General features: G+C 38.7%; 2 protein-coding genes across 2 annotated transcripts in view; both read right to left on the minus strand.

Annotated features, from left to right (window-relative positions):
• The window catches only part of LOC137622699 (glutamate receptor ionotropic, delta-2-like), a 29,455-nt gene extending 25,797 nt beyond the window's left edge, over positions 1 to 3,658 (minus strand). Inside the window, exon 1 of the mRNA XM_068353292.1 lies at positions 3,616 to 3,658. Coding sequence (XP_068209393.1) covers positions 3,616 to 3,658 — 43 coding nt within the window. The remainder of the gene's footprint in view (positions 1 to 3,615) is intronic.
• Positions 3,659 to 3,924: 266 nt separating this feature from the next.
• Positions 3,925 to 27,500, minus strand: part of LOC137622700 (uncharacterized) — a 36,258-nt gene continuing 12,682 nt past the window's right edge. Inside the window, exons 5-8 of the mRNA XM_068353293.1 lie at positions 26,845 to 27,003; positions 6,810 to 6,941; positions 6,189 to 6,363; positions 3,925 to 4,217 (exon numbers count right to left, since the gene is read on the minus strand). Coding sequence (XP_068209394.1) covers positions 3,925 to 4,217; positions 6,189 to 6,363; positions 6,810 to 6,941; positions 26,845 to 27,003 — 759 coding nt within the window. The remainder of the gene's footprint in view (positions 4,218 to 6,188; positions 6,364 to 6,809; positions 6,942 to 26,844; positions 27,004 to 27,500) is intronic.

Consider the following 27,500-nt stretch of genomic DNA (forward strand, 5'->3'; position numbering starts at 1 on the left):
ATATATATATATATATATATATATATATATATATATATATATATATATATGTGTGTGTGTGTGTGTGTGTGTGTGTACGGAGAACTGTAAGAACTTGCTAACTTGCTGTACTTACGACAAACCTCTTGTGTTCCTCCCGCAGCAAACAATTGTCAGGGATGGATAAGACAGACAGAGAGATAGAGATACAGAGACAGGCAAGCTAACTCTACCAACACCCTTCCCTCCAAAAATCAACACTTGAGTAAGACGAACTTCCTTTATAAAGTCCCATTTCGAACAAAGGCTCACGACGAGGCAAAATGACCATAGCCGAATCTTTGTTTACATTGTGGCACTTTGTTTGCGTTGTAGCTCCGAACGCCAGGGACAGGAATGCTAATGGCTCCCTGAAGAATTGTTAATATTCCTCAGGACGAGCAGATGGCGATAAAAATGCAAAAGGAAAAGGCTGGTTTGTTTACCTTGCTCGCATAGAGATGGTACAGTTTGTACTGTATGTTCCTAATACGTTTGGTCATTCCTTTCTGAAATGGCGTCGAAGAAAAATAGGCGAGAATCGGAAATCTATTTATGGTTGCATCTCTATGATTTTTATCTCTAAAGTAATCGTGGTTTTAGTAGCTTTGGTTCTTCTTAATTGGATGCATATCTCCTCTCTCTCTCTCTCTCTCTCTCTCTCTCTCTCTCTCTCTCTCTCTCTCTCTCTCTCTCTCTCTCAGCCGTTCTTATCAACTGGATATCCGGTCGAAATGATTCGATTTTCATGCTACTTCTGATAAATTTTCTTATTTTGCACTCAAAAGGTTTTCAGTTTTAACCTCATAAAAACCAGAAATAAATCTTCATGCAGCGTTTGAAACTTGCCCTGTATACTGTTCAATAGGTTGCATTTGGGTTAGTCAAAAAAAAAAAAAGAAAAAAAAATCTTAAGTTGTAATAATCTCTAATGCATCTGAATATGACATTTAGAATGCAGTGCTGTATATTCATTATAGTTTCTATAAAAGAGAACTATCATTTTTTAGAGAGGAAAGTATATATATTCATGAAAATGCTTCACATAAAAGAGTCCATTTATGTATTCAACAAATATGAAACAGTTCGAGCACTTGCCATTAAGGTTAAAAAATTCATCTTAATATCTGCAGTCTTAGCCACTATTTAATGGCTGATTTTCGTAATGCGAAATCCATGACTTTATGAAGTACGTCTCTCCCCCCCCCCACCATAATATTACTACCTTTACCCTCCCAACCTCTACCACTACCAACCCCTTGGCTGTGACTGGATGCAGTTCATAAGCTTCAACATGCTCCTCCCACAAGCATTGTGATTGGTTGCCACTCAAGTCTCTACTCCACTGTGGCTCGCCTCTCTCCCACATACACTTTTATCTCATTGCTCTTATAGGTTTAAAGGCCACTCATGAATATCAGAGGCAAGGAACAGTGACATTGCCATAACAAGCAGGATAATTCCCTAGAGACTGACCATATATACATATGATCAGCGCCCAAGCCCTCTCTCCACGCAAGCTAGGGCCAAGGAGGGCCAAGCAATTGCTGCTGATGACTCAGCAGATAGACCTTTAGGCTCCCCCAAACCCACCATCCTCAGCTCACAAGGATGGTGAGGTTGCAGCGACCAAAGAAGCTAACGAGTTTGAGTGGGACTCGAACCCCAGTCTGGCATTCACCAGCCAAGTGGTACGTGGATGCGCTTCGCACGTTATTCACTGGGGTTACTATTAAAATATCACATTTGAATATAATCATCTTTACTATTATCATTGTTATGTTTACATGAATCAGCTGTGATAGGGTATCGACCAATCACGATGCTTGTGGGCGGAGCATGTTAAAGATGAGGGGCTACATCCTGTCGCTTCCATTACAATTCCCATTCAAACGTCACCTTCATCATAAGAATTCAATCACCCTATCAATAAAAGCTTATGAATTAATATTCATATGAATTTGCACATAATTCACTAGATTAAGAATTTAAAGTTTGTTCTTCTAACTCTTTAAGGCATCATCAAAGTTTAGGACTGCTTTAATGTGAAAGGAGTCACAAATATGTTGAGATATATACACAGACAGGTACATATATGTTTGTATGTTATTATAGACTTTTATGAATAATTACATTGGTAATATGTATATATATATATATATATATATATATATATATATATATATATATATATATATATATATATATATATCAACAAAGAATTGCAAAACTACGAAATCAGGAATCGAGAAAAAAAAAGAATAACTTGATTTCAGGCTAACCGACAAAGAATGATTGCTCAGCGAAACCCCCCCCCCCCACCCAAAGGAGGAAGCAGAGAGAATAATCGCCATATCGATAGAGTCAGGTGTGCAGAAGTTAGAGCACGTCCCTTTAATGCAGAACAATGGCGTCTTGGTGCCTTCACTATGATCCAAGACATCGGTATGAAACAGAAGATATAAAACAAATTGGCTTGTGACATAGGGTCAGGTGTGCAGAAGTTAGAGCACATCCCTTTAATGCAGAACAATGGCGTCTTGGTGCCTTCACTATGATCCAAGACATCGGTATGAAACAGAAGATATAAAACAAATTGGCTTGTGACATAGGGTCAGGTGTGCAGAAGTTAGAGCACATCCCTTTAATGCAGAACAACGGCGTCTTGGTGCCTTCACTATAACCCAAGACATCGGTATGAAACAGAAGATATAGAACAAATTGGCTTGATGTCACAAAAAATGTAATCAGTATGATGCTCTGAAATGGGAGAATGAACCTCCTGGATTGTGTTGCAGGGGAGGGAATGTTTGGCTGGTTTTGTTGAAAACACAATCTACCCCTTAACATAGGAAATGTTTCATCTTCACAGTTGCACAGTTTCCACAAATTGAATATTGGGCGATAAGACGATCTAGGAATTAAAGAATATGTAGTTCAGAATAAGACATCATAGAGATAACTTATATGAATCGACCAGTTGCATATACTAACATTGCTTTTTAATCTTACACCCGGGCAAAGTCAGGTGTCTCTACCTGTATGTATATATATATATATATATATATATATATATATATATATATATATATATATATATATACATACATATATATATATATATATATATATATATATATATATATATATATCATAAGCTGTTTGTAGTCCATTGCAGGACAAAGGTCTCAGACCTGTCCATCCTCTCGAGTCTATTTATGGTCTTTCTATGCCAGTCTATACCTGCAAACTTTCTTAGCTCGTCAATCCATCGTCGTCTCGTCCTTCCCTTGCTTTTTTTACAATCTTTAAGGACCTATTCTATTATTCTTGGTGTACATCTATTATCTATTATTCTCGTTACATGTCCTGTCCATGTCCATTTCTTTTTCTGAAACTTTCTTTTACTTTAGTTTGCTCATATCCATGTTGTTCTTTTTGTCTCTTAGTGTTATTCCCATCATTATTCTTTCCATAGCTCCTTGAGTTTGTAACTAGCTTATACTCTAAGGCCTTAGTAAGTTTCTGATGAGTAAGATAATACTTGTAGGACTGTCTGATTAAATACTTCTCTTTTTAGAGAGAGTGGCGTTATACCTTTCATAATCTCATTTTGTTTACCAAAAGCTCTCCATTCCATACTTATCCTTCTTCTAATTTCGGTTTTACGTCCTGGGGAGATACTTATTCATTAAATATCTCTAGAGGTTTCTACATAACATTTATTTGTTGTCTCTGCATTTTCATTGATCATTACCTTAGTTTTGCTCAAAGTATGTATATTCATTAAATATCTCTAAAGGTTTCTACATAACATTTATTTGTTGTCTTTGCATTTTCATTGATTATTACCTTAGTTTTGCTCATGTTTTTTTTTTCTTTTTTTTTTTGTCTCATCCTTTGCAATTACTCCCATGTTTCACAAAATAGAACTATGTCATCTGCAAATCCTGAGTTGTTCAGGTATTTGCCATTAATGTTGATCCCTACATTTTCTCTATCTAAATTCTTAAAATATTCTAGGCACGCTGTGAATAATTTAGAAGAGACGGAGTCTCCCTGTCTAAGTCCTTTCACAATCAGAAGTTTCCTACTATCTTTATGCAGTTTAAGGATTGCTGTACTTCTAGTATAGATATCTTCAATTGTTCCAACATAAGATTCATCTATTCCTTGTCTTTGAAGGACTTTCATTACTGCTGAAGTTGTGACAGATTAAAAGTCTTTCTCATTGTCTATAAATGCCACGCATAGTGGTTTGTCATACTCAGTTGATTTTTTCCAATAGCTGGTTAATTATATGGATATGATCAGTTGTTGAATACCCACCTGTAAAGTCTGCCTGCTCTCTTAGATTGACTGAAGACTAGTTGTCTTTCTATTTGGCCTAATATGATCTTTGGAAATATTTTATATACTGAATATTGGGCGTTAATTTTTCAGGTCTTTAATGTTTCCCTTTCTGTGAATTAGTATACCGATAAAGTATTTACAAGCTGTAGGTACAGTTAATATCACCAGATTCCCCTCTCCTTTTTAGAGGGATTAGTACCAAGAGGTTGCAGCCTACCAGTTACTTGAAAAGCATTTAGGGATGAAGGTGTTAGCCTCATGCCTTTCATCCCAGATGTGGCCCACTATAGTTAACTGCGTTGGGTCAGTTCTTTCCCTTCCTGGGAATTGAACCCACCTCTCCACTAGTGGGAGAAATATCAGTCATACTGGGTCCATATAATTAGGGTTGTGGTGTCCTATTGGAGACGTCCCTGCCAGGTGATCGCCGGACTTGGTTTCGAGGTCCGCTCAAGTTCAATAGTTTCTTGTAGTGTCTGTAACCTGACCATCCTTGTGAGTTAAGAATGGGTGGTTTGGGGGGAGCCTTTAGGTCTACCTTATGAGTTTTCAGCAGCCATAATCTGGTGCTGCCTGGTCCTAGCTTGGATGAAGAGGGCTTTGGGTGCTGATCATATGTATATATGGTTGGTCTTTAAGGCATTGTCTTGTTAGCTAGGGCATTGTCACTGTCCCTTGCCTCTGCCTTTCATGATCGGCATTTAAACCTTTAAATATGAATTATTTGTAAAGGGCTAATTAAAAAAACACTTAAATATTAGATATATTTTATTCGATCTATTAGGTAACATAATTATCTATTCATCTACAATACTACTGAAGCTCGTTTAGAATATCCGTCTCTACCACAATAATAATTACTAGAATAAATTTGATGATTGTCTCGATGAATTTTATTATGATAGTGATGATTATGAAGATAACTGAAATAAGTAAATACTTCCAAGCAGATCTTGCCTTAAAGAAGCCATGTTGGTTGTTTGGTGGAAGAGAGATTGATTAAAGGGACATTTAGGGCACCAAAGTGGTCCCTATAGCTTGGAGCAGTAGAGTTGTCAAAGAGAAAGGGCAAGTGCAGGATTTAGCAACCAAGTAAACATAGATTCGAGAAGCTTATGCGCTATCGCTGCTCGCACCAGTTACCTAAGGTCCATCACTGGCTTAAACATTAAGGGGTTAACTACTGCACTGCAGTTGTTCAGTGGCTACTTTCCACTTGGTAAGGGTAGAAGAGACTCTTTAGCCATGGTCTGCAGCTCTTATAGGAGAAGGTGACTCCAAAATCAAATTAGTGTTCTCTAGCCTTGGGTAGTGCCATAGCCTCTGTACCATGGTTTTCTGCTGTCTTGGAGTAGAGTTCTCTTGCTAGAGGGTACATTCGGGCACACTATTCTATCTGTTTCCTTATTTCTTGTCCTTACTGGGCTATTTTCCTGTTAGAGCCCTTGGCCTTATAGCATCCTACTTTTCCAATTAAGGTGGTAGCTTGGCTAGTAAAAATGATAATATTGCTGCTCGCATCAGATTCATAAGGTTGAATATTTGGCTTATGCACCCGAATCATCTGGTATCCATCGGTGATCACCCGTCTAAACGTTGTCCAGACCCAATATAAAAACCACTTTAAAAAGCACCATGTATGACTCCTCTTCCTCTTCCTCTCCCTCTCCCTCTTCCTCTTCCTCCTCTCCCACCTCTCACCCCTCTCCCCCTTCCCCTTCCTCCCCCAGCTCCCAACCCCGTTACTCCCACTCCCCTTCCTGCCCCTGCCTCTGAGCCTGCTCCCCCAGCTCCTTCTACTCCCCCTACTCCTGTACTCGTACCCCCAGCTCCTACTCCCAAGGCTGTCGCTCCTCCTGGTCCTCCCCCAGGGGGTCTTCCTCCTGCTGGGGCTCCAGCGGGGGCCTCGAAGCTCTCCGGAACTATAACAGCTGGAGCCACGTAGTAACCACCGATGCCTTTGTGGAGATGCTCACCTTCTATCTCATATTGCTGGAAGAAGAAGAAGAAGCTGTTAATTAAGTAAAGGAAATATTTATAATATATATATGTGTATATATATATATATATATATATATATATATATATATATATATATATTCTTTCCTGTCACGCTGAGCGTGATGGCCAAATGTATGACTACTTGGTCCCTCCCTGTCCCACGGGTAGGGGGAAGGGGAGTATTCATACCCTGGCGTGAGGGGTTGTAGTTGGGAATGGAGGAGGGGTTGGAAAGGCTGAATCTGTGTGCGTGCATATCTATCTGAATATTTAGGTATCATTTTCGACGAATCGTTTATACAAGAGTTATCATAATACTGACAACTCTACGGAGAAATCTACCCACATTTGGATAGCTGTGTAGTTTAAGATCTTTTTAAAGAATTCCCATATATTAAGGACTGTGATACTAGGGATATAAATGACCCAGTACTTACCAAGATGATGGCCCCAGACAAGACTAGAGCCCTTCCGGGTATGTTGAATCCGCTGGGGAAGTTAAGGAGGATACCATTGCCTCGGTTGTACACTATGCTTCCAACGCCATGGCGAACAGAGGCTGGTAATATCTGAAAGAAAGGGCAGTTACGCATTGAGATACATAGATACATACATGAATACAGGACTGTGTTAATTGTGAGGGTCTTGTTTTCAAACTAAAATAGTTGGGAGTAGGTGTGTCTTTTCTTAACATGATTATTGAATTTTTAAGTAATAGGTTATATAGAGTTGTTGTAGATGGGCACCATAGTGGCTTATTATTATTATTATTATTATTATTATTATTATTATTATTAGCTAAGGTACAACCCTAGTTGGAAAATCAGGATGCTATAAGCTCAAGGACTTCAACAGGGAAAGATAGCCCACTGAGGAAAGGAAATAAAGAAATAAATAAGATACCAGAGAAGTAATGAACAACTAAAATAAAATGTGATAAGAACGGTAACATTAAAATAGATCTTTAATATATAAACTATAAAACTTAAAGAAACTAAGGAAAAGAAATAAGATAGCGTGCCCGAGTGTACTCTCAACTAAGAGAACTCTACCCCAAGACAGTGCAAGACCAGGTTACTGTGATTGTTCAGTGGCCCATTTCCTCTTGGTAAGGGAAGAAGAGACTCTTTAGCTATGGTAAGCAGCTTCTAGGAGAAGGGCACTTCAAAATCAAACCATTGTTCTCTTGTCTTGGGCAGTGCTATAGCCTCTGTACCATGGTCTTCCACTGTCTTGGGTTAGAGTTCTCTTGCTTGAGGGTACACTTGGGCACACTATTCTATCTAATTTCTTTTCCTCTTCTTTTTTAATTTTTTTATAGTTTATGTAGGAAATATTTATTTTTATGTTGTTACTGTTCTTAAGATACTTTATTTAATTGTTAATTACATCTCTTATTTCCATGTTTCTTTTCCTCACTGGGCTATTTTCCCTGTTGGAGCCCCTGGGCTTAAAGCATCCTGCTTTTCCAACTAGGGTTGTACATCCAGCAACAAAACCGGTGTCACCTGGCCAGACCTGACTTGGAGAGATCATGCCCCTCTTTCTCTGAAAGGTAGCCGACGTTAAACAACCGAGACATCGTTAGGATGGTTCGAATGTGAGGAGGAAGGAAATTACCGATATCACTCAAAGAAATGCAATGAAGAGAGAGAACTTTTTTATTCTTTTAAGAAATGCAATTCAATATTATTTCGAAACTAATTCATCAAAAGATTTTATCATAACTTTTTTTTTTTATTTTCCTAGCCTATTTCTATAAAAAAATTTCTTGAATAATATTGGAACTGACTTTTCATATTAATATTCATAACACGGAAATATACCACGTTTGCATTTTCTTAAGCAATTCCTCTCTCTCTCTCTCTCTCTCTCTCTCTCTCTCTCTCTCTCTCTCTCTCTCTCTCTCTCTCTCACATAATTACACACTGTGGCCTACGTATTATATGTAGGGGCTAATATTGTATCGTTTCAAATAGCACCTATTGGGTCACCAATCATTAATAAGTGACCTTTGTTCAAAATTTCGAAGGTAATGAGGTTTAAAGGTTTAGTTGTTGATTTCAGCGTTTTCCTTTGATTTCGATCATGAGTCACGTAGCTCGGTGTGGTTGGGGTCAGCTTTTGTCACAGGCTACTTGGCCCCGGCCCTCTTAGAGACAATAGTATTATTTGCTATATCAATGGTAGTAGTTTAAGGTTGGAGATTTAAAATGCATCATCAGTTAACATATTCTGTATTGTTTCAGAAGTGATTGGTGACAGTTGAATATGTGAAATGACATGTAATGAATGTTCATTGGAGCATTATTATAGTGATGTGGTACATAGGATGTAGGGTATAAAATATTAAACTATCAACACATTGTTTACTTAAATTATCTGGTTCGGCGTCAATAACCTTAGATGTCAGGATGACAAAAAACTCCCAATTAATCAATCAATTAATCAAATTATCTGGGCAAATCGCTCACTTCCAAGCGAACCCCCTTCCCTGGTGACGATTGCTCAATGCTCAAAGGTCCGAGTCTAGCTGGCTTCACCTTTCCCAAGGCAAAAGGAAATATTTCCTTAGCATTAAGTATTCGTATTATTACGATTTTATTTGTCGTTTCATGTCCTGATGTGCAACGCCTTAAAAGTGTTCCCCCGATAAGCTCTTCAAGAAATCCATTAATCTCGATATTTGTTCAATCAGTCTTTCGCATATTTACTTCGTTATCTATAGTTTTGATATAATTTTAAACACCTGAAATCAAACTGTATGAAATATTGTCATCTTAGTATTTTGGTTTTCATTTACTAAAAAACTTCCACCAGAAGGATCTTATCATAACTGTGAACCTTTAAACCTCAAACATTGGGGATGAGGTAGAAGGATATAAGCAGGTGGGGGTTAAAGATGATGGTGGAGAGGTGGCAATTGGGTGATCTTAATGTATGGCTTGACGAGGTTTGCTTAGTAACATTTATGAAGTGATGATGATGATGGTAATACCCCTATTGATAACATTTAATATCAATGATTCCAACTCGCAATAAAAACGGGCATATATCGTTCTAACATTGTTTTTAGGTGGTCATTGAACATCTTTGGAACATGGGATCTTCACCCGAAAGAAATACAATTCCAACACCAACTTGCAAAGTAGTTAGCGGTCTTGTGTGATCGTTGGGAACATCCAAATAATATAAAATATTGGATACAGGTAATATATATATATATATATATATATATATATATATATATATATATATATACATATATATATACACACACACACACATATATATATATATATATATATATATATACATAGAGAGAGAGAGAGAGAGAGAGAGAGAGAGAGAGAGAGAGAGAGAGAGAGAGAGAGAGAGAGAGAGAGGTGCATTTCTTTTAGCATGAGAGGCTCTTTGACCTCTGTTTTTAGGTGCCTTATTTATTGCATTAGGGGCTTCTTGACCTCGATTTTGAGGTGCATTACTTCTAACATTAGAGGCTCTTTGACCTCTCTTTTTAGGTGCCTTATTTATAGCATTAGAGGTTTTTTACCTAGATTCTTAGGAGCCCTATATAGGCTATAGCATTAGTGGCTTTGTGACCTCGATTTTGAGGTGCATTTCTTTTAGCATGAGAGGTTCTTTGACATCATTTTTCTTTTTGCATTATTTATAGCATTAGGGGCTTTTTTACTTCTATTTTCAGGAGCCTTATTTATAGCATTAGCGGCTTATTGACCTCGATTTTGAGGTGCATTACTTCTAGCATGAGAGGCTCTATGACCTCTATTTTTAGGTGCCTTATAGCATTAGGGGCTTTTTGACCTCGATTTTGAGGTGCATTACTTCTAGCATGAGAGGCTCTATGACCTCTATTTTTAGGTGCCATATAGCATTAGGGGCTTTTTGACCTCGATTTTGAGGTGCATTACTTCTTAGCATGAGAGGCTCTATGACCTCTATTTTTAGGTGCCATATAGCATTAGGGGCTTTTTGACCTCGATTTTGAGGTGCATTACTTCTAGCATGAGAGGCTCTATGACCTCTATTTTTAGGTGCCATATAGCATTAGGGGCTTTTTGACCTCGATTTTGAGGTGCATTACTTCTTAGCATGAGAGGCTCTATGACTTCTATTTTTAGGTGCCTTATAGCATTAGGGGCTTTTTGACCTCGATTTTGAGGTGCATTACTTCTTAGCATGAGAGGCTCTATGACCTATATTTTTAGGTGCCTTATAGCATTAGGGGCTTTTTTACCTCGATTTTGAGGTGCATTACTTCTAGCATGAGAGGCTCTATGACCTCTATTTTTAGGTGCCTTATAGCATTAGGGGCTTTTTTACCTCGATTTTGAGGTGCATTACTTCTAGCATGAGAGGCTCTATGACCTCTATTTTTAGGTGCCTTATAGCATTAGGGGCTTTTTTACCTCGATTTTGAGGTGCATTACTTCTAGGATGAGAGGCTCTATGACCTCTATTTTTAGGTGCCTTATAGCATTAGGGGCTTTTTGACCTCGATTTTGAGGTGCATTACTTTTCCATTAGAGGCTTTTTGACCTTTCTTTTTAGGTGCCTTATTTATAGCATTAGGGGCTCATTGACCTCGATTTTGAGGTGCATTACTTCTAGCATGAGAGGCTCTATGACCTCTATTTTTAGGTGCCTTATAGCATTAGGGGCTTTTTGACCTCGATTTTGAGGTGCATTACTTCTAGCATGAGAGGCTCTATGACCTCTATTTTTAGGTGCCTTATAGCATTAGGGGCTTTTTGACCTCGATTTTGAGGTGCATTACTTCTAGCATGAGAGGCTCTATGACCTCTATTTTTAGGTGCCTTATAGCATTAGGGGCTTTTTGACCTCGATTTTGAGGTGCATTACTTCTTAGCATGAGAGGCTCTATGACCTATATTTTTAGGTGCCTTATAGCATTAGGGGCTTTTTGACCTCGATTTTGAGGTGCATTACTTTTACCATTAGAGGCTTTTTTACCTTTCTTTTTAGGTGCCTTATTTATAGCATTAGGGGCTCATTGACCTCGATTTTGAGGTGCATTACTTCTAGCATGAGAGGCTCTATGACCTCTATTTTCAGGTGCCATATAGCATTAGGGGCTTTTTGACCTCGATTTTGAGGTGCATTACTTCTAGCATGAGAGGCTCTATGACCTTTATTTTTAGGTGCCTTATAGCATTAGGGGCTTTTTGACCTCGATTTTGAGGTGCATTACTTCTAGCATGAGAGGCTCTATGACCTTTATTTTTAGGTGCCTTATAGCATTAGGGGCTTTTTGACCTCGATTTTGAGGTGCATTACTTCTTATCATGAGAGGCTCTATGACCTCTATTTTTAGGTGCCTTATAGCATTAGGGGCTTTTTGACCTCGATTTTGAGGTGCATTACTTCTAGCATGAGAGGCTCTATGACCTCTATTTTTAGGTGCCTTATAGCATTAGGGGCTTTTTTACCTCGATTTTGAGGTGCATTACTTCTAGCATGAGAGGCTCTATGACCTCTATTTTTAGGTGCCATATAGCATTAGGGGCTTTTTGACCTCGATTTTGAGGTGCATTACTTCTAGCATGAGAGGCTCTATGACCTCTATTTTTAGGTGCCTTATTGCATTAGGGGCTTTTTGACCTCGATTTTGAGGTGCATTACTTCTAGCATGAGAGGCTCTATGACCTCTATTTTTAGGTGCCTTATAGCATTAGGGGCTTTTTGACCTCGATTTTGAGGTGCATTACTTCTTAGCATGAGAGGCTCTATGACCTCTATTTTTAGGTGCCTTATGGCATTAGGGGCTTTTTGACCTCGATTTTGAGGTGCATTACTTCTAGCATGAGAGGCTCTATGACCTCTATTTTTAGGTGCCTTATAGCATTATTGGCTTTTTTACCTCGATTTTGAGGTGCATTACTTTTACCATTAGAGGCTTTTTTACCTTTCTTTTTAGGTGCCTTATTTATAGCATTAGGGGCTCATTGACCTCGATTTTGAGGTGCATTACTTCTAGCATGAGAGGCTCTTTGACCTCTATTTTTAGGTGCCTTATAGCATTAGGGGCTTTTTGACCTAGATTTTAAGGTGCATTGCTTATAGTATTAGGAGCTCTTTGACCTATCTTTTTAGGTGCCTTATTTATAGTATTAGGGACTTCTTGACCTCGATTTTGAGGTGCATTGCTTTTAGTATTATGAGCTCTTTGACCTTTCTTTTTAGGTGCCTTATTTATAGCTTTAGGAGCTCTTGGACCTTGATCTTGAGGTTCATTACTTGTAGCATTAGAGGCTCTTTGACCTCTTTTTAGGTGCCTTATTTAAGCATTAGGGGCTTATTGACCTCGATTTTTAGGTGCATTACTTCTAGCATTAGAAGCTCTTTGACCTCTCTTTTTAGGTGCCCTATTTATAGCATTAGGGGCTTTTTCACCCCGATTTTGAGGTGCATTTCTTTTAGCATAGGAGGCTCTTTGACCTCTTTTTAGGTGCCTTATTTATAGCATTAGGGGCTTTTTGACCTCGATTTTGAGGTGCTTTACTTCTAGCATTAGATGCTCTTTTAGTTGCCTTATTTATGGCGTTAGGGGCTTTTTTTACCTCTATTTTTATCTGCTTTATCTCTAGTATTAAGGGTTTTTCCCCTCTATTTTGAGGTACCTTATTTCTCACATTAGGGGCCTTTTTTACCTCTATTTCAAGGTGATTTACCTCTAGCATTAAAGGCTATTTTACGTGTTCGTTTAAAGACTCTTCGTTGCTGTTCTCTTCTGTCTGTTCTAGTTTTCAAGATCTTCAGTTTTCGGTTTCCTTTGATATTTCATCTTCCACTTTCCTTAGTTCGTCAATTTCCTTCATCGTATTCTTTCTAGATTTCAAGAGAGATTTCAGTGCCGTGTTTCCTCAGTTCGTCAGATTCCTCAGAGAAATCGATGGCATTCATGTCTTTGTCCTTCGGAGCGATGGTTAGAGACAGGAATGCAATAAATTTTCTCCGCATATGTCATCACGCTAAAGTAAATGACGAGCAACACAATATATTTACCAATACGATCTGGATATGTCCTTTCTTCAATGTCGAGTTTTGGGACTATCCTGTTGAACTACACATCGCTCACCGATTAGTTGATCCATTCTGTCTCCGTCCTTATTTCCTTATTTCCAATATTCTCCAATTATAGGAGATCGTTGTAAAAGCCCAAGCAAAGGATCATTCAAGGCGCGTACATAATGTTCTTCAAAGCTCGACAACTTCTGCAGCAACCACCAAAACCAGCTGTAGATGAAGGTGCTCCGAAGAGCCTCCTGTCGATCCTGTAGTTGTGTAACACAATTCTCATAGTCGGCTCCCTGTTCCAAAAATAGCCATTAACAATGTTCACTGCGTTGCATGCTTAGTTTGAAAAAAAAAAAGATCAGGTCTTCAGAAGTCATTTGAAGGTTGGGGTGGAGCCGTTCAGAACTGCTCCGGGAAGATTCTGTTCTGGAATCATTCAGAACTCTATGCTAAGTCTACGGTGTCTTCTGAAGCCTTTTGAAGATCCCGAAAAATTTTCTTCAGGTGCCGTTCAGGGAGCTCCAGGAAGAATCTGTTATGGAGTCATTCAGAACTCCATGCTAAGTCTACGGCTATTTCTTCTGAAGGCATTTGGAAATCCAGGAAAGTTTTCTTCCAAAGCCGTTCAGAGATTCTGTTGTAGGGTCATTCAGAAGTCCATGCTAAATCTACGGCCATGTCTTCTGAAGCCTTTTAAAGATCCCGGAAAATTTTCTTCAGGTGCCGTTCAGGGAGCTCCAGGAAGAATCTGTTCTAGAGTCATTCAGAACTCCATGCTAAGTCTACTGCTGTTTCTTCTGAAGGCATTTGGAAATCGGTGAAGATTTTCTTCCGAAGCCGTCTAGGACTCGCGAAAGAACTCTTCTTTTGTTTCAATAAATCCTAGTAACTCATCATCATCATCATCATCATCATCATCATCATCATAATAATAATAATAATAATAATAATAATAATAATAATAATAATAATAATAATAATAATAATAAACTACATGATTTGATTTATGGATTTGAGTCTTAACGTTCTAAAGTCGTTCAACGCTCGGATTTGCAATTTGAAGGAAATATTAAGAGACTGAATAGGAAGAGGAAAAGATAATTAATACTGTAATTTATTACTTTTATTATTAAATAACGCCTGCAGCGCACTCGGTGATCGAACTCGAGCGAAGGGTAATTGACGTTTTTAGTAAACTGCATTGAAATAACCAAAGGCTTCGACTTATTTTTTCAGATTTGGGATTTAAAACAACCCATTTCCTGTACGAATCGATATCAGAGCCGTTCTAAACAGAAAATACGTCTTTAAAAAGGCATTTCACGAGTACTTTTCAGAAGAATTCATTTGAGATAATCAATAATGATGTAATATTCGCATGATTTTTCCAATGGAATTATTACTTTCTAAATTTTTTTCGAAGGCGATCGATATTACTATGTGTATATGTTATGTTTCTACCAATAGTTTATATATTCACACACACACACACACACACACACACACACACTATATATATATATATATATATATATATATATATATATATATATATATATATATTTATATATATATATCATCCTCTCCTCCTACCCCTATTGACGCAAAGGGTTTCGATTAGGTTTTATTAGTCGTCCCTATCTTGAGCTTTTAATTCAATACATCTCTATTCATCATCACCTAGTTCACGCTTCATAGTCCTCAGCCATGTAGGTCTGGGCCTTCCAACTCTTCTAGTGCCTTGTGGAGCCCAGTTCAACGTATATGTATATACATAAATATATATATCTATATATGTAGATATATATAAATATATATATATATAGAAATATATATTTATTTATTTATACTTATATACAGTAGACATATATATATATATGTATATATATATATATATATATATATATATATATATATATGTAAAAATATATATATATATATATATATATATATATATATATATTAATATATATCTATATTTATATATATATATATATATATATATACATATATATACATATACATATATATTTATATATATATATATATATATATATATATATATATATATATATATATATATATATATATATATATATATGCACATACATACATACATACATATATAATGAATAGACATCGGCGTCCAAAATTGAAGACCGCTTCTCCTCGGACAGATTGTCTTGCAGATAGTTTTCAATATTAAACTTACCCGATAATCATGTAGCTGTCAACTCCGTTGCCCGACAGAATTCTACGGAAGGGATACGCCAGCGATCGCTATACAAGAGGGGGGTGTACTCACAAGCGCCACCTGTGGCCAGGTACTGCAGTACTTCTTGTTGACACCACCTCAATTTTTCCTCTGTCGTGCTTCCGGCAAGACGTTCATGGATACGCTTATAATTTTGGAGTCTTGTTCACGGTTTTTGGTGAAGTATTGCTCTAAGATTTCAGCTTTCGCTATTCAGGAAGTTTTATTATTAGCTTAGCTAGCTTTTGGAATTAATTTGATTAATTATGGTGACGAAGAGAGTATGAACTCTCTTTCACCTTTAAATGGCCGACCCTTCCCTTAGACGGAAGTGTTGGTGTCTAAGAGAGTATAGACTCTCTTTCTTAATTTTGCTTAACAAAAATTAATTTTTATATTTGTTTATATTCGACCTTTCCTAATAGTAGGCGGTCTTTTCTTGGTACCGAAGTTAATTAACACTGAGCCCGTCATTTCGGTTTTACCTGTTAACATATGCTATTTTAATGTTTTTGAAAGAATTTCTTTGATAGTCTCGTACTGTTTTCAAAGTTGAACCAACGTTTTGTTTTGTCTCTGCAGTTGTTGACGTTCAGAACGTTCAACTTGCGCTCTATCGTTACGATAGAGAGAGAATTTTCACGGTGTCACGTTGCAGTAAGAGTAACCGTTTCTAGCGTTTTGTTCATTCTTTCTTAGCTTAATGGTTTTAATTCTAATAAAGGAACTTTTTATTTGGGAAATATTTCAGTTTTTTTCCTTTAACAATAATATGTTTTAACGATATATATGATTGGGCTCTTCTCTCAGGTTCTAAGTCAAGAGAGAGAGAGAGAGAGAGAGAGATAGAGACGGAGGGAGAGAGAGCTGGATAAACGTTTCGTTCAAGCGAGTAACGTTGTTATCGTTTTTGCTCTTCTCCCTAGTCTCTTTAGGGGAAGAAGGTAAACGTTTCTAGAGTTTTATTCTTGTTCTCAAGCTTTATGCGGTGAGAGATTTTAAACGTAGTTTATTTGATCTAGTGTTTAGTCTCTTTCCAGCCACTGAATTATTTATCTTTCATTAGATTTTTCTGTTACATTGTAATTCTGTTTTCGCAATTACTAACTTTTAAGGAAGGATAGAATTGCGTGTTTCAGGTACAAACCACTTAAAGTTTCGAGTTCAGTGAAATAAGTGCAAACAGAAAATCAAAAGTGATAAGTGATTAGCGCAAAGTGTGTCAGTGTTGTGCGTGAGGGTACTTCTGTGCGTGCCAGTCGTCCTCCCAGTCCGGGACCTCTTGCAAGCTCCCAAGCCCAGGGGAGAAGCAATGTCGAAGGGCAAAAGGGTTCGGCAGGCCTTGATCGGCGCACAGAAGTATCCTCGGTGGTTGCGGGCGTGTCTTACAGAGACCGTCACTCCCACCCGCAGACGATTGAGCCCTTATTTTGCTCGTCTGCAGAAGAAATTTCGGGGAGAAAACGCTGGACTCAGGTCTCAAGACCTCTTAAACGTAAAGTCCAGACCTCTAGAGTTCAACAACCCGGATGCAATCATTGGGTTAGCTCTGACTCTCCGCAGTCATCAGGTGACTGCACACCTCCTAAGAGAGGTAAGGCGATGCCTCAACAGACCTCATCTTCTGTTTAGGCTTTGCCTCAACAGACCTTATCGTCTGTTGATCCCAAGATGACTTTGCTGCAGTCCATGCAGTCGCAGCTTGCGGTCTTAATGCGTGAGTTTCAGGCTGAGAAGGTTACACCTCCTCCTGCGAGCGCTCCGCCTCACCGCAGTCCAGTCTGCCAGGCGTACGAAGTTGAGGTTCCTCAAGCTACCTTACCGCGTTTGGAGTTGCCAGTTACCAGCGTTGTGCAGCAACCTTAACCTTCCTTAAGGCAACCTCAACAATGGGAGCAGGAGTCTTATGCCTTGAGGCAAGATTTTCTTGCAGTTAGACCATCTTTGAGGCTACAACCTTTTGAGGTACGACAACCTCTACCATCCTTGAGGCAGCCACCTCAGCTCTCGCAGCTGCTACCTCAACTTTCCTCAAGGCGAGAGCCTCAACTCTTGAGGCTAGCTCCTCAGGAACCTCAACTCGTGAGACAGGAACTGCGTTCTGCGCAGCCGCTACCTCAACTCTCGCACCTCACACCTCAAGAACCTCAACTCGTGAGTCAAGAGCCTCTCTCTGCGCAGCCACCTCAACCCTTGAGGCAAGCGCAACTCTTGAGGCAGGAACCTCATGCTATGAGTCAGCCACCTCAACGCATGCATCTGCCACTTTCTCCTCAACTTGAGCCTCTTCCCATTCAACTTTGAAATAACAAATGACAATAATAACACCTCATTACTTTCATAACTTGCATTTGTTATCATATACATGTATGCCTACACAAACATTATGATAATGGAGGTTATTCGTATTACTTAAATAAAAAAATATATATGTATTCCTTGCAATATATTTTTAACAAATCGCAAATATGGCAAAATATCTTCAAAAAAAAAAATGAATCATGAGTTATGAATGTAATGTAAATATTATGTTGATATTAAAACCCCATGCAAGCATGCATGAAGTAATGCAGTGTTGCCAACAGGGCGAGTTTCCCTGTCCTGAGGTGAAGTAGATTATAGATCGTATATTTAGTGCAGCTTAATTCTACGATTATCATGCCGGCTATCAAATTCATCAACAAAACAGTCTAAATCAATTCCCTCGGCACGTGCACTTTCAATGGACAGTAATGCGATATTACTCAATCTAGCACTGGTCATGGAATTTCTGAGAAATGTTACACGCCATGCAACATGCTCTGCTTCTCTTACAGCATGCTCTACATACAGCATGCTCTGCATACAGCATGCTCTACATACAGCATGCTCTGCATACCTTACCGCATGCTTCTCAGTCACACATCTTTGGTTGTTGCCAACTCACTAGACTGTCAAGCAGTTTCATAACGTTGCCTTCTAGTCTGCTGCTTTTGCACCAGTGAAACCCTCACTGAGAGAACTTAGCTTTTCTCGGATATGGTCCCTGTAGATGAGAAAGTGCTTTTCTCCCTCCTTCTGATATTCCCTTGAGGACTCTGTCATTTGGAGAGGAGCCTTTAGCTGCGTAGCCTCCTATGGACTTTTATTTAAGCATAACATGCTTCCAGGGAAGGTAATGGTTCCACTTCAGTCGCTAACCCCGTCTGTTACCACACCTGCTCCCATAGACCTTGAGCTGTGTTGCAAGACATGCAGTCCAAGCTTAGTCCTTGTTAGAGGATTTTTTGTTTACGGAGTCAGTGTGTCACTGGGAAGACGTTCAACAACCAGCAGAAGTGACTTGTTGTGACGCAGTGCGGCAACCTCAGCAACCCGATAAGGAGTTGTCTATACGACCCAGACAGTCTAGACAGCTTCGGGTTGTCACTGTACTTCCTCGCTTCCCCATGGTTGACAGTTCACAGACTGTGCAGCAGTACCATGATCTTGTGTCCGGCTCCGTCAGACGACTGGCTTTTAAGAGCTCCCACAAGTCGTCGCTGTCTGGAGATTCTCAGATGGACTATGGATCTAACCAAGGAACTGGGCCTCCTGGTCAATTTTGAGGAGTCTCAGCTCGTCCCATCCCAGACCATTGTCTACCTGGGTATGGATCTTCAGAGTCGAGCTTTTCGGGCTTTTCCGTCGGCCCCAAGGATCTTCCAAGCCCTAGAATGCATCCAGAGCATGCTGAGAAGGAACCGATGCTCAGTCAGGTAGTGGATGAGTCTAACAGGGACACTTTCATCGCTGGCCCTGTTCATCGTGTTAGGGAGACTCCACCTCCCCCCCCTTCAGTATCATCTAGCTGCTCACTGGATAAAGGACATGACGCTAGAGACGGTCTCAGTTCCTGTTTCCGAAGAGAGGAGGTCTTCTCTCGCGTGGTGTAAGAACAGCTTTCTTCTCAAGGAAGTCTACATTTGGCTGTTCAGAAACCCGACCGCCGTCTCCTCTCGGACGCATCAGACACGGGCTGGGGTGCGACTTTGGACGGACAGGAATGCTCGGGAACATGGAATCAGGAGCAAAGGACACTTCACATCAATTGCAAGGAGTTGTTGGCGGTTCTTCTGGCCTTGATAAACTTCAAGTCCCTCCAGCTTAACAAGGTGGTGGAGGTGGACTCTGACAACACCACAGCCCTGGCTTACATCTTCAAGCAGGGAGGGACTCTTTCGTGGAAGTTGTTCTAGATCGCAAGGGACCTCCTCATCTGGTCAAAAGATCAAAAGCTCACGCTGGTAACGAGGTTCATTCAGGGCGGTATGAATGTCATGGCAGATCGCCTCAGCCGGAAGGGTCAGGTCATCCCCACAGAGTGGACCCTTCACAAGAGTGTTTGCAGCAGACTTTGGGCCCTGTGGGGTCAGCCAACCATAGATCTGTTCGCTACCTCGATAACCTAGAGACTCCTGTTGTATTGTTCTCCGATTCCAGACCCAGCAGCAGTTCACATGGATGCTTTTCTGCTGGATTGGTCCCATCTCGACCTGTATGCATTCCCGCCGTTCAAGATTGTCAACAGGGTACTTCAGAAGTTCTCCTCTCGCAAAGGGACATGGCTGACGTGGATTGGCTCCGCTCTGGCCCGCGAGACAATGGTTCATAGAGGTACTGCAATGGCTGGTCGACATTCCCAGGACTCTTCCTCTAGGAGTGAACCTTCTACGTCAACCTCACGTAAAGAAGGTACACCCAAACCTCCACGCTCTTCGTCTGACTGCCTTCAGACTTTCGAAAGACTCTCAAGAGCTAGGGGCTTTTCGAAGGAGGCAGCCAGAGCGTTTGCCAGAGCAAGGAGAACATCCACTCTCAGAATCTATCAGTCTCAAGGGGAAGTCTTCCGTAGCTGGTACAAGACCAATGCAGTTTCCTCAACCAGTACCACTGTAACCCAGATTGCTGACTTCCTGTTACATCTAAGGAAAGTAAGATCCCTTTCAGCTCCTACGATCAAGGGTTACAGAAGTATGTTGGCAGCGGTTTTCCGCCACAGAGGCTTGGATCTTTCCACCAACAAAGATCTACAGGACCTCCCTAGGTCTTTTGAGACCTCAAAGGAACGTCGGTTGTCCACTCCAGGCTGGAATCTAGACGTGGTCCTAAGGTTCCTTATGTCATCAAGATTTGAACCTCTCCAATCAGCCTCTTTTTAGGACCTCACATTAAAAACTCTTTTCCTCGTGTGCTTGACAACAGCTAAAAGAGTAAGTGAGATCCACGCCTTCAGCAGGATCATTGTTTTCACATCTGAAACGGCTACATGTTCCTTGCAGCTCGGTTTTTGCTAAACGAGCTTCCTTCACGTCCTTGGCCTAAGTCGTTCGAGATCCCAAGCCTGTCCAACTTGGTGGGGAATGAACTGGAGAGAGTACTTTGCCCAGTTAGAGCTCTTAGGTACTATCTAAAAAGGTCTTAACCTTTACGAGGACAATCAGAAGCCTTATGGTGTGCTATCAAGAAACCTTCTTTCCCAAATTCTAAGAACTCAGTTTCTTACTATTCAGGCTTCTGATTAGGGAAGCACATTCTCATCTGAAGGAAGAAGACCTTGCTTTGCTGAAGGTAAGGACACATGAAGTGGGAGCTGTGGCTACTTCAGTGGCCTTCAAACAGAACCATTCTCTGCAGAGTGTTATGGATGCAACCTATTGGAGAAGCAAGTCAGTGTTCGCATCATTCTATCTCAAAGATGTCCAGTCTCTTTACGAGTACTGCTACACCCTGGGACCATTCGTAGCAACGAATGCAGTAGTAGGCGAGGGCTCAGCCACTACATTCCCATAATCCCATAACCTTTTAACCTTTCTCTTGAATACTTTTTATGGGTTGTACGGTCGGCTAAGAAGCCTTCCACATCCTTGTTGATTTGGCGGGTGGTCAATTCTTTCTTGAGAAGCGCCGAGGTTAAAGGTTGTGATGAGGTCCTTTAGTATGGGTTGCAGCCCTTGATACTTCAGCACCTTAGAGTTGTTCAGCCTCCTAAGAGGAACGCTGCGCTCAGTAAGGAAGACGAACTTATTTAAGGCAGAGTAATGGCTCAAGTCGACTTCCTTACCAGGTACTTGTAATTTCATTGTTATTTTGAATAACTGATAATATGAAATACGGGATACTTAGCTTCTTGATATACATGTACACTGGTTTTCACCCACCTCCCTGGGTGTGAATCAGCTACATGATTATCGGGTAAGTTTAATATTGAAAAATGTTATTTTCATTAGTAAAATAAATTTTTGAATATACTTACCCGATAATCATGATTTAATTGACCCACCCTTCCTCCCCATAGAACCAGTGGACCGAGGAAAAATTGAGGTGGTGTCAACAAGAAGTACTGCAGTACCTGGCCACAGGTGGCGCTTGTGAGTACACCCCCCTCTTGTATAGCGATCGCTGGCGTATCCCTTCCGTAGAATTCTGTCGGGCAACGGAGTTGACAGCTACATGATTATCGGGTAAGTATATTCAAAAATTTATTTTACTAATGAAAATAACATTTTTCAGGATAACAGCAGAAATAAATTTACTTTTCACCATTTATTGTTTGGTATCGACATGTGTTTCGGATCACTTCGCGACCTTTCTTCAAGACTACATTGAGTTTAGGAACTACACTTTAATATAAATGTTATGAAGGTGAAAATTTGGTCAAAATTTCACCATCATAACCTATATCAATTATATTAGTTTAAGGTTGGAGATTTAAAATGCATCATCAGTTAACATAATCTATACTGTTTCAGAAGTGATTGGTGACAGTAGAATATGTGAAATGACATGTAATGAGAGTTCATTGGTGCATTATTATAGTGATGATGTGGTATATAGGATTAGGATATAGGGTATAAAATATTAAACTATCAACACATTGTTTACTCAAATTATCTGGTTCGGCGTCAGTAACCTTAGATGTCAGGATGACAAAAAACTCCCAATCAATTAATCAATCAATCAAATTATCTGGACAAGTCACTCACTTCCAAGCGAACCCCCTTCCCTGGTGACGATTGCTCAATGCTCAAAGGTCCGAGTCTAGCTGGCTTCACCCTTCCCAAGGCAAAAGGAAATATTTTATTATTATTATTATTATTATTATTATTATTACTAGCCAAGATACAACCCTAGTTGGAAAAGCAAGATGCTATAAGATCAAGGGCCCCAATAGGGAAAAATAGCCCAGTGAAGAAAGGAAATAAGGAAATAAATAAATCCATCCATATACCAAAGGCACTTCCCCCAATTTTTTGGGGTAGCCGACATCAACAAAGACAATTAGAATAGCGCCAACGTTATCCCTGCGTGTCGTAAGAGGCGACTAAAAGGGACGGGACGAGGGGGCTGGGAACACCCTCTCCTGTATAAAAAATCCTGTGAGACGTTATCAAATAAATAAATGATGAGAATAAATTAACAATATATCATTCTAAAAACAGTAACAACGTCAAAACAGATATGTCCTATATAAACTATTAACAACGTCAAAAACAGATATGTCATATATAAACAATAAAAAGACTCATGTCAGCCTGGTCAACATAAAAACATTTGCTCCAACTTTGAACTTTTGAAGTTCTACTGATTCAACTACCCGATTAGGAAGATCATTCCACAACTTGGTAATAGCTGGAATAAAACTTCTAGAGTACTGTGTAGTATTGAGCCTAATGAAGGAGAAGACCTGGCTATTAGAATTAACTGCCTGCCTAGTATTACGAACAGGATAGAATTGTCCAGGGAGATCTGAATGTAAAGGATGGTCAGAGTTATGAAAAATCTTATGCAACATGCATAATGAACTAATTGAACAACGGTGCCAAAGATTAATATCTAGATCAGGAATAAGAAATTTAATAGACCATAAGTTTCTGTCCAACAAATTAAGATGAGAATTAGCAGAAGACCAGACAGGAGAACAATATTCAAAACAAGGTAGAATGAAAGAATTAAAACACTTCTTCAGAATAGATTGATCACCGAAAATCTTATAAGACGTTCTCAATAAGCCAATTTTTTGTGCAATTGAAGAAGACACTGACCTAATGCGTTTCTCAAAAGTAAATTTGCTGTCGAGAATCACACCTAAAATTTTAAAAGAGTCATACAAATTTAAAGAAACATTATCAATACTGAGATCCGGATGTTGAGGAGCTACCGTCCTTGACCTACTTACAATCATACTTTGAGTTTTGTTAGGATTCAAATTCATACCCCATAATTTGCACCATGCACTAATTTTAGCTAAATCTCTATTAAGGGATTCACCAACCCTAGATCTACATTCAGGGGATGGAAATGATGCAAAGAGAGTAGCATCACCTGCATATGCAACAAGCTTGTTTTCTAGGCCAAACCACATGTCATGTGTATATAGTAAGAAAAGTAATGGGCCAAGAACACTACCCTGTGGAACACCGGATATCACATTCCTATACTCACTATGGTACCCATCAACAACAACTCTTTGAGATCTATTACTTAAAAAATGAATAATAATGCTTAGAAACGACCCACCCACTCCCAACTGTTTCAGTTTGAAAACAAGGGCCATATGATTAACACGGTCAAAGGCAGCACTTAAATCAAGGCCAATCATACGAACTTCCTGACCACAATTAAGGGATTTATGTACAGCATTGGAGATTGTGAGAAGAGCATCACATGCTCCAAGGCCTTTACGAAAACCAAATTGCAAACTAGGGAGTAGATGATTACCTTCAGCAAACCTATTAAGACGTTTTGCCAGAAGACGTTCAAAAACTTTAGATAATATGGGAGTTATGGAAATTGGGCGGTAATCAGTGGGACTTGAGCTACCACAAACACATTTACATAGAGGAGTAACATTACCAATTCTCCAACAAGTGCTAAAAGCTCCTCTTCTTGCTAACTTGCGCAAAATAACAGATAACTTTGGAGCTAAGAAATCTGCTGTCCATATAAAAAACAAAGGAAAAATACCATTTGGGTCTACACCTCCATAAGCATCATGTCCATCAACAAAGCTTTAATCTCACGAGATCGAAAAGCTAAACTAGTTAGTTTAGCCTCAGGAAAACAGGAATGAGGAAGTTCAAGTTTTTCATTACTCTGTTTACTGTCAAAAACATCAGCCAAAAAGGTTGTCTCTGCCTTTGGACAGTCAGTGACTGAGCCATCTGGTTTAAGTAAAGGAGGTACTGTTGCATCTACACCAAAGTGCAGATTTAAGGGTAGACCACCATTTATGTTCCTGAGTTGTACCAGAATGGGTTTTTTTTATGGTTAAATTGTATTCCTTTTCAGTTGAGGCATAAACTCTCTAAGCAAAAGCTCGAAGCATTGAGTATTCGTATTATTACGATTTTATTTGTAGTTTCATGTCCTAATGTGCAACGCCTTAAAAGTGTTCCCCCGGAAAGCTCTTAAAGAAATCCATTATTCTCGATATTTGTTCAATCAGTCTTTCGCATATTTACTTCGTTATCTATAGTTTTGATATAATGTTAAACACCTGGAAATCAAACTGTATGAAATATTGTCATCTTAGTATTTTGGTTTTCATTTACTAAAAAACTTCCACCAGAAGGATCTTATCATAACTGTGAGACCTTTAAACCTCAAACATTGAGGATGGGGGTAGAAGGATATAAGCAGGTGGGGGTTAAAGATGATGGTGGAGAGGTGGAAATTGAGTGATCTTAATGTATGGCTTGACGAGGTTTGCTTATTAACATTTATGAAGTGATGATGATGACGGTAATACCCCTATTGATAACATTTAATATCAATGATTCCAACTCGCAATGAAAACGGGCAGATATCGTTCTAACATTGTTTTTAGATGGTCATTGAACATCTTTGGAACATGGGATCTTCACCCGAAAGAAATACAATTCCAACATCAACTTGCAAAATAGTTAGCGGTCTTGTGTGATCCTTGGGAAGATCCAAATAATATAAAATATTGGATACAGGTAATATATATATATATATATATATATATATATATATATATATGCATATATATATATATATATATATATATATATAGAGAGAGAGAGAGAGAGAGAGAGAGAGAGAGAGAGAGAGAGAGAGAGAGAGAGAGAGAGAGAGAGAGAGAGAGAGAGAGAGAGAGTGTTACAAGGATTTTGGATGTCTCAAAGACTTTTTAGTCCATTCACAGATACTCCATTTGCTCTTTGGTAGAGCGATTTAGTTTAAGCTTTTGGAGAGTTCTTATGATCCTATCTAACTTATTCTAGAACGAGAGAGAGAGAGAGAGAGAGAGAGAGAGAGAGAGAGAGAGAGAGAGAGAGAGAGAGAGAGAGAGAGAGCAGCTGCTATAATAATGCAAACAAAGGATATATGATTCCCACGTATATTAATTGGAATAGTCAGTCCCCACAATATTTAAGGATGTTCCATATAAAAATGTAATAAGGAATGTAAATATATCGGTGATTATATTTTTCGATAACTATTCTAGAAAACGATTGCATTTCTTAAAAGAATAAGAGATGTGACCACTCTCTCTCTTTCATATATGTATATATATATATATATATATATATATATATATATATATATATATATATATGTATTTATATATATACATATATATATATACATATATATATATGAATATATATACATATATATATATATATATATATATATATATATGAATATACGTATGTATATATGTATATATATGTATATATATATATATATATATATATATATATATTGTATATATATATATATTATATATATATATATATATATATATATATATACATATATCATCAATCCTCGCACTTCTTTGACTGATATCGGTAATTACCCTCCTCCTCACATTCGAACTATCCTAACGATGTCTTGGTTGTTTAAACGTCAGGCCACCTTTCAACCTTTCAGGGCAAGAAGGACATGATGTATCCAAGTCGGGTTTGGCGAGGCGACACCGGTTTTGTTGTTGGGTGTACCTTAGCAAGTAATAATATATATATATATATATATATATATATATACTTTTAAAACGAAAGATGCAAAAATAAGTATATCAAGAAGGTACTCTACTGTCTCCTTGAACTACTGTCTAATGACCCCATAACGAGGGATCATAATTAGCTAATTAGCAATACAGTAATTACCTTGTAATGACGATCACCGAACAGGGAATTGGCCAAGGTCATCTTCAGGCTACACAGGTTCTTCCCCGGCTTCCACTTCAGCAGGTAGTAATTGTTGTCTGTGTGACAGACTTCCATAAGTCCCAGGATTCCTCTCTTCGTCACTTTGATCTTCCATTCCTTTGGAGGCGAGGAAAAGGGGTCAGTGGGATAAATATTTAGTGAAATGTCTATTTTTAAGAGTGACCCTTAGGAGGTGTAACGCCAGGTAATTAATGTAAATCTATCAAATTTTTTCATAATGAATTAATTTGAAGATTCTTCTGAGATTTTTTAAGATGGCTATGAAACAGGTCAGTAAAAAATAACAAGGTTAGCGAAATATTAATTTTTAAGAGTGACCCTTAGGAGGTGTAACGCCTGAAAATTAATGTAAATCCATCAATTTTTTTCATAATGAATTAATATGAAGGTTCTTCAGAGAATTTTTAAGAGGGTTATGAAAGGGGTCAGTAAAAATAAAAAAAACTTCACTAATCTATTAATTTTCAAGTGACCTTTAGTAGGTGTAACGCCAGATAATTAATGTGAATCTATCAATTATTTTCATAATGAATCAATATGAAGATTCTTTCAGAGTATTTTTAAGGTTATGAAAGAGGTCAGCAAAAAAAAAA

This window comes from Palaemon carinicauda, chromosome 29 (assembly GCF_036898095.1).
Source record: "Palaemon carinicauda isolate YSFRI2023 chromosome 29, ASM3689809v2, whole genome shotgun sequence".
NCBI lineage: Eukaryota > Metazoa > Arthropoda > Malacostraca > Decapoda > Palaemonidae > Palaemon > Palaemon carinicauda.